General features: G+C 43.6%; 1 protein-coding gene across 1 annotated transcript in view; it reads left to right on the top strand.

The window, feature by feature from the left end:
• The window catches only part of CCDC92B (coiled-coil domain containing 92B), a 36337-nt gene that overhangs the window by 19257 nt on the left and 6468 nt on the right, over positions 1–10612 (top strand). Inside the window, exon 3 of the mRNA XM_042442220.1 lies at positions 5583–5630. Within this exon, the coding sequence (XP_042298154.1) occupies positions 5583–5630 (48 nt within the window). The remainder of the gene's footprint in view (positions 1–5582; positions 5631–10612) is intronic.

Below are 10612 nucleotides of genomic sequence, written 5' to 3'. Positions count from 1 at the left end.
CTGAGGCTTGGCCAATGTAGTTGCTGTGATTTTTACAATCTCATGCGCAGTGAAGAAAACCACAGTTCCTTGACCAAGTACACACTTCTGAGAGTACACTTGGGTCAAGAAACCTAAATGGCAAATCCATTTTTGTGAAACCACCTTAACTGTCAATATGCATAGCCATGTTAAACCATGCTAAGCGTTAACCCAACGGGGTTTGGTATGGAATAAGACTCTGAAATATGCAAGAGTTGCCATGTTAAGTAAAGCCATGTTCAATTCCCAAATGTGCTGTTTGGAATGGGGAGAGGGGGTGGCCAGAAAGGGGAAGTACATTTCTGCCATCTGTCTAGGATAATGCCAAAATGCCTTCTATTTTGATCATGCCTAAGAAACATGCATTGTATTAACATTTTAAAAGTCACAATTTTTTTCGCGTGTCCTCCATTTTTGAAATGTTGTCCTACATTTGAAAATGTTGTCCTACACTTGTCCCATTTTGGGGTCCTGATTGGCAACCCTACTTGGGTGAGTGAAGCGTAGCCCTCTAAATGTTATATGTAGAAAGATCTTGTAGCACATTTGAGTCTAAACTGAAAGAAGTAAGTTGGCAATTAGCATTTGTAGACCCTTCCCCTTTGGCCCTGAAGTCCCTAGTCCCCAAAAACCTAGCTGATATAAAATTTAGTACAAGTTAAATTCTGCTTTGGTCAGACCTGGAATCCTATGTCCACTTCTGGGCACCATGGTTCAAGAAGGATATCAAAAAGCTGGATTGTGTCCGGAAGGTTGATCAAAGGTCTAGAAACCAAACTTGTGAGGACCAACCAAAGGAGCTGGGTATTTTAGCATGGAAGAAAAAAACTGAGAGTTGACATGATGGTTGGTCACTAAATATCTGAAGTGTGCCATGTAGAAAATGGAGCAAGCTTGTTTTCGCTGATGCAGAGACTAGATCATGAACCAATGGCTTCAAATTACAGTGGGTCCTTGGTGTCTACTGGTTTGGTCCACGGAATCCTGTGGATACCAAAATCTGTCCCATCCATGAAATACAATGGAGTAGTAAATGGTGTGCCCATACTAAAATGGCAAACCAAGGTTGTCTTTTTGGAAAATATATATGCCTGTGTGCGCACACGCCTTAGCCAAGCAGGAAGTTAAAACAGATAGTCCTTGTAATCCCTTCCAATCCTAAAATTGTTGATTCCGTGGGTTGTTTATGTCCTTTGGCAACTGGTAATGAGAGCCATACTGCTTCTGATATTAGGCTATTCCAATAAGAGCTGCTGGCTATTGCCAAGTTGAGTCGACCACTGGACCAACTGGCCCAGCATTGTCTACTCTGACTAGGGATCAGTTTCCAAGATTCTGGCAAGGGCCTTTTCAAGTGTTTGCAACAACAAGGGGCCCACCAAATCTGCCATTTTCATCTTGAGGTTGGACTAGAAGGGCAGAATGGAGCAGAGATGTTGTAGTGAGGAATTCTAACACATCTTTGGCCCCTTCTGACCCTTTACGTCATCGTCAATAAATGGTGGTTTTATTTTATTTAACTCTATCCCACCTTTTTCCCAATTGGGACCCAGGACAGTTTACAGTATAGGTAAACCAACTGAACAAGTAATGAATGAGAAGGGGTCTACCAAAACTATGATAACTGCAAATTCAAGGATGAGCAACTTGTGGCCTTCTAGCCAGCAAGCTCTTATTGGAATAGCCAGTAGTGAGCAATGTGGAGAAAGGGAGTACCACGACATCTAGAGAGCCATAAACTTTCTATAGTCAAAGGTTACTTTGATCCTTGTGAAGCTGAGATTTCCAGTTTCCATGTAACTGGGCTGCTTGGGGAGTTGTGATCCGGAGATATCCAGGTTGGAAGGGGTTTTTCTAAAACCGCTCTTTACTAACCAACTCCCATTTCACCTCCTTTGTGCAATTCTGTAAGACAGCTAAATTTCCTTCAGGGGCTGGGCATTTTGCAATGTTCTTAATTTAGAGTTGCTTTTGGATTCAGAAAGAAGGGAGAAATGGAGGAAGGGAGGCGGTATTGATTTTCAGTGGGGTGGTGTTAGAGACTTGAAGGGATTTCCAGACCCTGCAAAGCATTACACATCTATTTCTAGCACCATTCTCATGCTCAGAGGATCCTTATGTGGCAATGGGTAAGGTTCCATCATGGTTATTTTCTCAAAGTCAATATCTTGAACATGCAATGATATTTGAATCAACGGGAAAGCCATAAAACCCTAAAAAAGGGGGCCTTCTCAGCAGCTGCTCCCAGGCTTTGACATCCCTGCTCTGGGAAAGCTGAGATGGCTCCTATGCTAGGTTGCCATAATTGTCCACTAAAACCAGGGCAAAATGTGAACAAATTCTAGACCAAACTGTAGGACAACTGCAGGACAAAACTCAACTCAAACATGCTAGGACATTGAACCTTAAATGTCCTACATTTTGGGCTGAGTTTTGTCCTGCAGTTGTCCTACAGTTTGGTCTAGAATTTGTCCTACATTTTGTCCCTGGTTTTAGTGGACAATTATGGCAACCCTACTCCTACCTTGCTGTTGGTGCATGAAAGCTTTGGCTTTTAGGAATTGACTACAAAGGGGCTGGAAATGCCATCTTCATCCTGATCACCAGCAGACCAGATCTCCATCACTCTCAGCAACTCTCTGGAGTTTAAAGTGGAATTCGGGGACATTTATGATTGTAGCAATAGTGGGGAGGGCGGACTGTATTATGAATAGGCAATAATAACATCTCCCTCCCCACACCATCCCTAACACTATACACATCTTAGAGAGATCTTGTAGCACCTTTGAGACTAACTGAAAGATAGAAATTGGCAGCATGAGCTTTCCTAGACTTCAGTCTACTTCCTCAAATGCATTTTAGTATACACATCTGTTATGAATGTCACTGCCTGCCATTTTCCCAAGCTAAACAACGCCAAAGGTTGTAAGCTTTCTTTCTAGGGGAGTTATTCCAGCTCCTCCATCAGCCAGGTTAGAATCATAGAATCGTAGAGTTAGAAGAGACCACAAGGGCCATCGAGTCCAACCCCATTCTGCCATGCAGGAACTCTCAACCAAATCATCCCCAACAGATAGCCATTCAGCCTCTGTTTAAAGACCTCCAAGGAAGGAGACTCCACTAGGTTGCCCTTTTCTGTCCCCTTCTCAGTCTCTACTGTATTTTTTTTCAGGAGTTCAGGTCAAAAGTCACACTCTGGAGAATGTGCCCATGTACTGTTGGTATTTGTGAAGGGATGGAGTGTGTTGTGCTGTTGGGATTTCTCTAGAAACTGAGCTGTATCTGTTGCAGTGCTTGGAAGAACTGGTTATCCATCTGGGAGTGGTTTCTCATGTTCAGAGGAGCGTTGCTCTTTTCCTGCCAGGCTGAGTGGTGTGTGCCCTTGCAGTGTACCCACCTCTGGGGTCTGTCCTCATTTTATAAGACTGCACAAAAAAATGAGAGCGAAAACCGCTCCACCAAGCATTCTCCCGGCATGCGTTGCGCCTTCTCCTCTGTGTATCACAATCAGGCCAAAGCAGGTTGCAAATACTGAGCTGGTGTTTGCTTTTGATTTGAAAATCAGAGATGAGAGATGCGAGGTTTCTGAATGCAACTTGGCAATGCAGAAGCAAAAATGCCTCTTTCTTTTTCATGCTTTGGGCTTGCAAGCACCACTTTGCCATCTAGCTTTGGAAATGGCCATCAAAACTTAGGTAGTTTTGCACTGGCTAGAAGAGGCTTTGGAAATGACCAGTGATGGAGAGTGTCTAAAGGTCTTAAAAATAAATGTTGGAAATGTGGTGTACGTTTGTAATTATTCTTTATTTGTTCTTTATTTTGGATGTTTCGTGTTTCAAATCAAATCAAAAAAGGTTCATTAAAAAAAGGACATGGCCAGCAAAGAAGAGTGAACTAGGCCAGAAAGAGGGAACTTTTGGGAGCTGAATCTGGCCATCTGGGATTCCCTAGAGAGCTATCTCCTTTCTCCATCGCACCTTTGTTGAGTGGATTTTCAGATCTTGTACAGTTGTTGTTGTTGTTTTTCAAGCGCAAAGGCTGAAAAGCTTTCCCTGAGGCTTAATTTAAAGTATTAAGGGCTTTGAGCACACCGATTTATTTCTACCGTTTTAGGCTTAGCAGGCCTTGGGGACTGGCTGTGCTCCTTGAGATCTACAGCAAAGAGACATATCTCAAAGCAAGCAGCAGTGAGGGAGAATATAGTAGTATTATTTCAATGTGCGAAGAGGCTTTAAAGCTAGATGTCCGTCCTTTTCTCACTTCTTGCAGACACTAAGGTTATGTGGCCTAAGTGTGAACATGCGTGCATGCATATATGCATTGCACTTGTGCAGCATAATGCCTGGAGTGAGGAAAAAGAACCAAGAAGAGAGGCAATGCGTGCTCCACTTGGACCCACCATGTCATTTGGAACAATGGAAAAAGTATCTTGTAGCACCTTTGAGACTAAAAGAAGTTGCTAGCATAGGCTACATGGAGTAAAGTGTCTAGGAACAGACTTTTATAGCTATGATTGAGCAAGCTGTGTGTATGAATGAGAACAGAAATGCAGAATGTGCGGGTAGCATAGTCAGCACTCCGTATCTACAGATTTTTTGTTATGGATTCAAGCATCCATGGCTTGAAAATATTCATATATATATATGGAATATATATATTCCAATATGCAACCCTTGATTTTGCCACTTTATATAAGGGACACCATTTTACTATGCCATTATATTTAATGAGACTTGAGCATCCACGGATTTTGCTATCCATGGAGCAGTCCTGGAACCAAACCCCAGCAGATACCAAGGGCCCACTGTAGTAATAGCAGTAATAGTAATACTAGTAGTACTAACCTGCTGGAAGAGATATGACAGCTGAAAATGGTGACAGCATCTAAAACAGCCTTAAAGACATATCTCTTCCAGCAGGCCTACCCAGTCAGTTTTAAATTATGACTTTGTAATTCGACATGTACTGTTACGAGTGTATTTTAATGGTTTTATAGTGTTGTATTTTCACTTATGTGTTTTTAATTGTGTTTCCTATTTTAATATGCTGTATCCCTCCCCCCCTTGAGCTTTGAGGAGAGGCATGAAAGATGATGATGATCATGATGATGAACCAATAAACTTTTGTAAGACCTCAGAATTCTCTGGCTTAAGGACTCAACTGACAATGCTTGACATTCAAGTTACTCTCCACTGCATTGGTGGGATCTGCTAGAACCAGTCACAGCAGAAGCAGATGTTTCCTCACATCTGAAGCATAGTCATTAAGAATCCCCAAGTGGATTATCTGTCTTGTCCCATTGATCAAACCCTTGGGATACATTTTTCAAGGAAGCTTGAGCAGTCATTATTCCAAAAGCTGAGGATTCCCTTTCTGTAAGCAGAACTAGCAGTGGCTACGTTTGGAGTTAAAGGGTTAGAATTTAAAACAGAGGTGAAGTCTTTATGGAACTAGACTGAAGCCTGCATGAAGCCTATAGACCACAAATTTCCAGCCCCACAATAATCGTTCCCATTGCTGTCGTTTTTACTGATGGTACCATTTTTCCTTTTTTGTTTCAGAGTTGACCCATGATCTTGAGATGAAGGAATTTGAAGCCAACCAACAAGGTAAGAGAAAACAGTAACCAGGGAGAAAGGGGGTTCTTGCCTAGGATGTGTGCATCATGGTCAGAAGGACCTAGCAGTGTCCAAACCCAGTAATCTCCAGATGGGAAAAATCCCAAAATTGGAAGAACCACTTTGTAAGTAATAATCGTAGCAGTAACATGGTCCTGGGGATGGAAGGAAGCAGGAGCATGATACAGGTACAGCCCATCCCCTTGAGATGACCAGCTGGCATCAAACACCATACATACGCATATGATGATGATGGAGTTGGAAGGGACTTGCCAATGGAGAAATCGGACCCAAATGCCAACTCTCACAAAACCTGTGGCGAGGAAACAAAACAGACACTACCTGCCAAAGTGCTGAAAGTCACACTCACCAGATTGTAAACTCCTGCAGTTAAACCACTGAGCCTTTCTGCCTAACAATTTGGTACGGACCTCCGACTGACCTCTCCTGCGCTGCCAAGTTTCGGATCAATCTGTTAAGCCATTTTCTAAATATAAACTGTAGACGCTTGTACACACACAAACTGATTATAACAGTCAGATGCAAGTTCATCCAATTAGCCTTCCATATAGCCAGCATGGCTTAGTGGTTTGAGCATTGGACTATGACTCTGGAGACTAGGGTTCGATTCCCAGCTTGGCCATGAAACCCACTGGGTGACTTTGGGCAAGACGCATGCTCTCAGCAATGGCAAACCTCCTCTGAACAAATCTTGCCCAAAACAAAACCCATGATGAATGCAAGCATCATGGTCAAAAGGTCCTAGCAGTCTCCATCATGGTCTTAGGGGGAAATGGCTTGAAGGCACCCAAGATGGAAATGGTTGCCAGCAGAGGGAGAACTTTGCACTTGCAATCCTCCCCAAAAGAATTGCATTTCCCTGTTGAGCAAAAATGCTGTGCATCTCTGCCATAGAATTCACCATCCACCTTCTTCCCATTCAATTTCTGGTGATAATGGCAGAATGCAAGTGGCCAGGTTTTGACATAACTAGGGCTGCATCTACACTGCAGAATTAATGCAGTTTGACACCAACTGCCATGGCTATGGAATCCTGGGATGTGTAGTTTGTTGTGACAGAGAATGCTATTTCACAAAATAATGAATGCCAGAATTCCATGGCATCGAGCCGTGGCAGTTAAAGTGGTATCAAACTGCATTATTTCTGCAAATCAGACCTATGTCATCCATCAATATCGAGTGTTGGGCTAGCATTCTGGAGACCAGGGTTCAAATCCTGCCTTGTGATCTTGGGCAAGTCACACTCTCTCGCCCTCAGAGGAAACATGCCAAGAAAACCCCATGACAGGCTCACCTTGGGATTGCTATAAGTTGGAAACGACTTGAAGACACACAACAACAATAACTGAGACTATTTGCACTGGTAGTTAACAATTCTTATAAGGACAGTTTTTGTATTCATGGAATGCAATTCACCAGAGTGGCTTCTAGTGCCAAAAAGAATGTCTCTTCTGTAGCTTCTTGTTTTTCCTCTCCCCGCAAATACACAAACCTTTTGATTCATTCCTAAACCTTGCCCTGATATAGCCAGCAGAGGGCATGAAGCGCATGGATGTTGCGCATTCTATTCCACCAGCCCTTTTATTTTTTTTCCTCCAGCAGTTTCTTCTTGGCTTGGAAATGTTCCCAACCATTGTGATCTCTTTTGTGACTCTTGTCTCAGGTTCTGACCCAGCCTAGTTTCACTCTTTACCAAGGATGCTGACAGGAGGCAATAATATTGTTTCAAACTGGCACTGTGGGGTTTGCAGCCTCATCTAGGAGCTGCGCCTTCACTGTACCTGGACCCATAGCTGTGTGCACACATGACATGTGCATCAGCAGTGCATGGTGTATGGATTTGTGGTATATGTTAAACCATATAAGTGAGTTTAAACAGTTTCATTATGTGGGGCTGCAGGTATGGTTTCTAGAGCCATAGAATCATAGAAATGTTCCCAACCATTTTTTGTGACTCTTGTCTCAGGTTCAGGTTCTCATAGAGTTGGAAGAGACCCCAAAGGCCATCCAATCTAAACCCATTTTGCCATGCAGGAACTCACAATCAAAGCACCCCCGACAGATGGCCATCCAGCATCTGTTTAAAAACCTCCAAAGAAGGTGACTCCATCACATTCCCAAGGCAGGATATTCCACTATTGAACAGCTTTTACCATCAGGTCAAGTCAGCTTCGATATATGATGACCCTATGAATGAGAGACCTCTAAAGCCATTCACTGTCCGGGTCAGGCTCTGCAAATCCAGGATGATCGTTTCCTCAATCCATTTGTGATGTAGTCTTCCTTTTTTCCCTACATTGAGAGAAAGGGAAAGACATTTTCCACACTTCCATAACATGAACGGAATAGGGGCAACGATTTTTCCCCCCTGACAAGTGCCCAACCCTGCCATTGTCCCAGTAAAAAACATCCCCTAAAAGAATGGTCACTTCTTTTTTGGAAACCAGATTTTTACAAACACACACACACACACACCCTCAAAATTGCATGAAAATGGTACATTGTAAAGCCAGTGTGGCATAGCAGTTTGAACATTGGACTATGCCTCTGTAGACCAGGGTTCAGTTCCCCACCTGACCATGAAACTCACCTCGGGCAATAGGTCACACTCTCTCAGCCTCAGGGGAAGGCAATGGCAAACCTCCTCTGAACCAATCTTGCCAAGAAAACTTCATGATAGGTCTGGCTTAGGGTTATCGTAAATCGGAAACGACTTGAAAAACCCAAGAACAACTGCCAAGAAAATTCTGGAGGTATTTATCTGCCATTGAGAAAAAAAGTAGGGTATAAATCCCATATCCACAGAGGCTGCCCAATGCCCACCTTTGTTTTATGCTTCATAGACTGGCATGCTTCATTTGCTGTTGAACTCTGACTCAACATTAGCCTCCGTAAACAGGGCCAGTGGCAGAATTCAAAGATATAGCCGTGTTAGTCTGCAGAATCTGTATGTAGCCCCTTTGAGACCAACTAAAGAAAGAAGTTGGCAGCATGAGCTTTCCTAGACTTCAGTCTACTTCCTCAGATGCATTTGAGCCAGTGAGACAGGAATGATGGGAGCTGCAGTACCGAAACATCTGAGCATTGTCTCATAATTTTCATTTTATCTCATGCATGCTAGATGCAAACCTCAGAGCTGAGGCCTGATGACATTCTTCCGAACAGTGGGGAAACCTGAGGGAGGAAAAGGTCTCGAGATCTTTCTCGTTCGTGTGGCATCTTTTTTATCATGGCAAACGAGCTGGATGGGCGGACTGGCCTCACCCAGGCCTCCGGGCGAAAGGTGAGGCTGCTGGGTCTGTCTTGGTTAAAGAGTTTGAGGTGTTGACAACAAAGATGTCTCAGATGAATGGAATGCTGGTGGAAAGCAGCCCCAGATTGCAAAGAAAAGCATCCATCCCTTTCTCTCCTGCACTCTGGCAGAAACTGCGTTGCATTCATTTTGCCATGCCTTGCTGTCTTCAGCCGCTCTTTGGAGAATATGATGGGACCCTAATTCCCTAAAGGCTTAGTTCTAGAATCCTAGAGTTGGAAGAGACCCCAAGGGCCTTCCAGACCAACCCCATTCTGCCATGCAGGAACTCTCAATCAAAACATCCCCGACAGATGGCCATCCAGCCTCTGTTTAAAGACCTCAAAGGAAAGAGACTCCACTGCACTCTGAGGAAGGAGTATGTTCCACTGTCAAACAGCCCTTACTGTCAATAAGTTCCAATAAGTAATGTCAAGTTGGAATCTCTTTTCCTGGAGCTTGCATCCATTGCTCTGTGTCCTAGTCTCTGGAGTAGCAGAAAACAAGTTTGCTCCCTCCTCAATATGACATCCCTTCAAGTATTTAAACAGGACTATCATATCACCTCTTAACCTTATCTTATCCAGGTTAAATATCCCCAGCTCCCTGAGTCTTTCCTCGTAGGGCATGGTTTCCAGACCATTCACCGTTTTGGTCGCCCTCCTTTGGACACGCTCAAGTTTCTCCACATCCTTTTTGAACTGTTGTGCCCAGAACTGGACATAATATTCCAGGTGGGGCCTGACTAAAGCAGAATACAGTGGCACTATTACTTCCCTTGATGTAGACACTATACTTCTATTGATACAGCCTAAAATCGCATTGGCCTCGTTAGCTGCTGCATCGCACTGTTGACTCATGTTCAGTACTGTTTTATGTGACATTTATTTTAAAATGCATACCAGTAATGCCTTTGTTGTTGTTGTTGTTGCTGTGTACCTTCAAGTTGTTTCCAACTGATGGTGACCCTAAAGCGAACCTATCATAGGGTTTTCTTGGCACGTTTCGTCAGAAGGGGTTTGCCATGGCCATCCTCTGAGGCTGAGAGATTGTGACTTGCACAAGGTCACACTGTGGGTTCCCAAGGCCAAGACGGGATTCAAACCCTGGTCGCTCAAACCATTACGCCACGCCAACTGAAATCTGAAAAGTAAGTTGCAGAAGGTTTCTGCATCATTCTTGAAGACGGAGGGTCACAGCACTCTACTGTTCTTGAGATGTTAAAGCTGAGTGTAAGACAAGGGTTTTGTGCAAGTGGAGGCCACACTCTTTGCTGGGAATGAGACGTTTGGGAACAAAGGAAGGCAAAGCAATGTTAGAAACAAAGATGTTTCCTTTGAGATCTATCCCCTATAAGTCCTGTGCAAAGTGACAAGCCACTTTGTAGGCAAAATCCAGTGAGTCTCTGGACTGAACTGTCCAGAGGAAAAGTTCGGATCTGTAAAACAGTGGTTCTCAAACTATAGTTCTCCAGATGTTTTGGACTCCAGCTCCCAGAAGTCTTAGCCAATGTTCAGGAATTCGAGAAGCTGAAGTTAATTTACTGTAGAAACAGTAGAATTTGACCACGCTTTAAGCACTGTAGCTCCATCTGAGGGGATCCTGGGATTTATAGTTTGCTATGGTACCAAGGACAAGCCTGCCTAGCACACCAAATTGT

This window comes from Sceloporus undulatus, chromosome 11 (assembly GCF_019175285.1).
Source record: "Sceloporus undulatus isolate JIND9_A2432 ecotype Alabama chromosome 11, SceUnd_v1.1, whole genome shotgun sequence".
Lineage (NCBI taxonomy): Eukaryota > Metazoa > Chordata > Lepidosauria > Squamata > Phrynosomatidae > Sceloporus > Sceloporus undulatus.
This window is presented reverse-complemented; position numbering and strand designations above follow the sequence as displayed.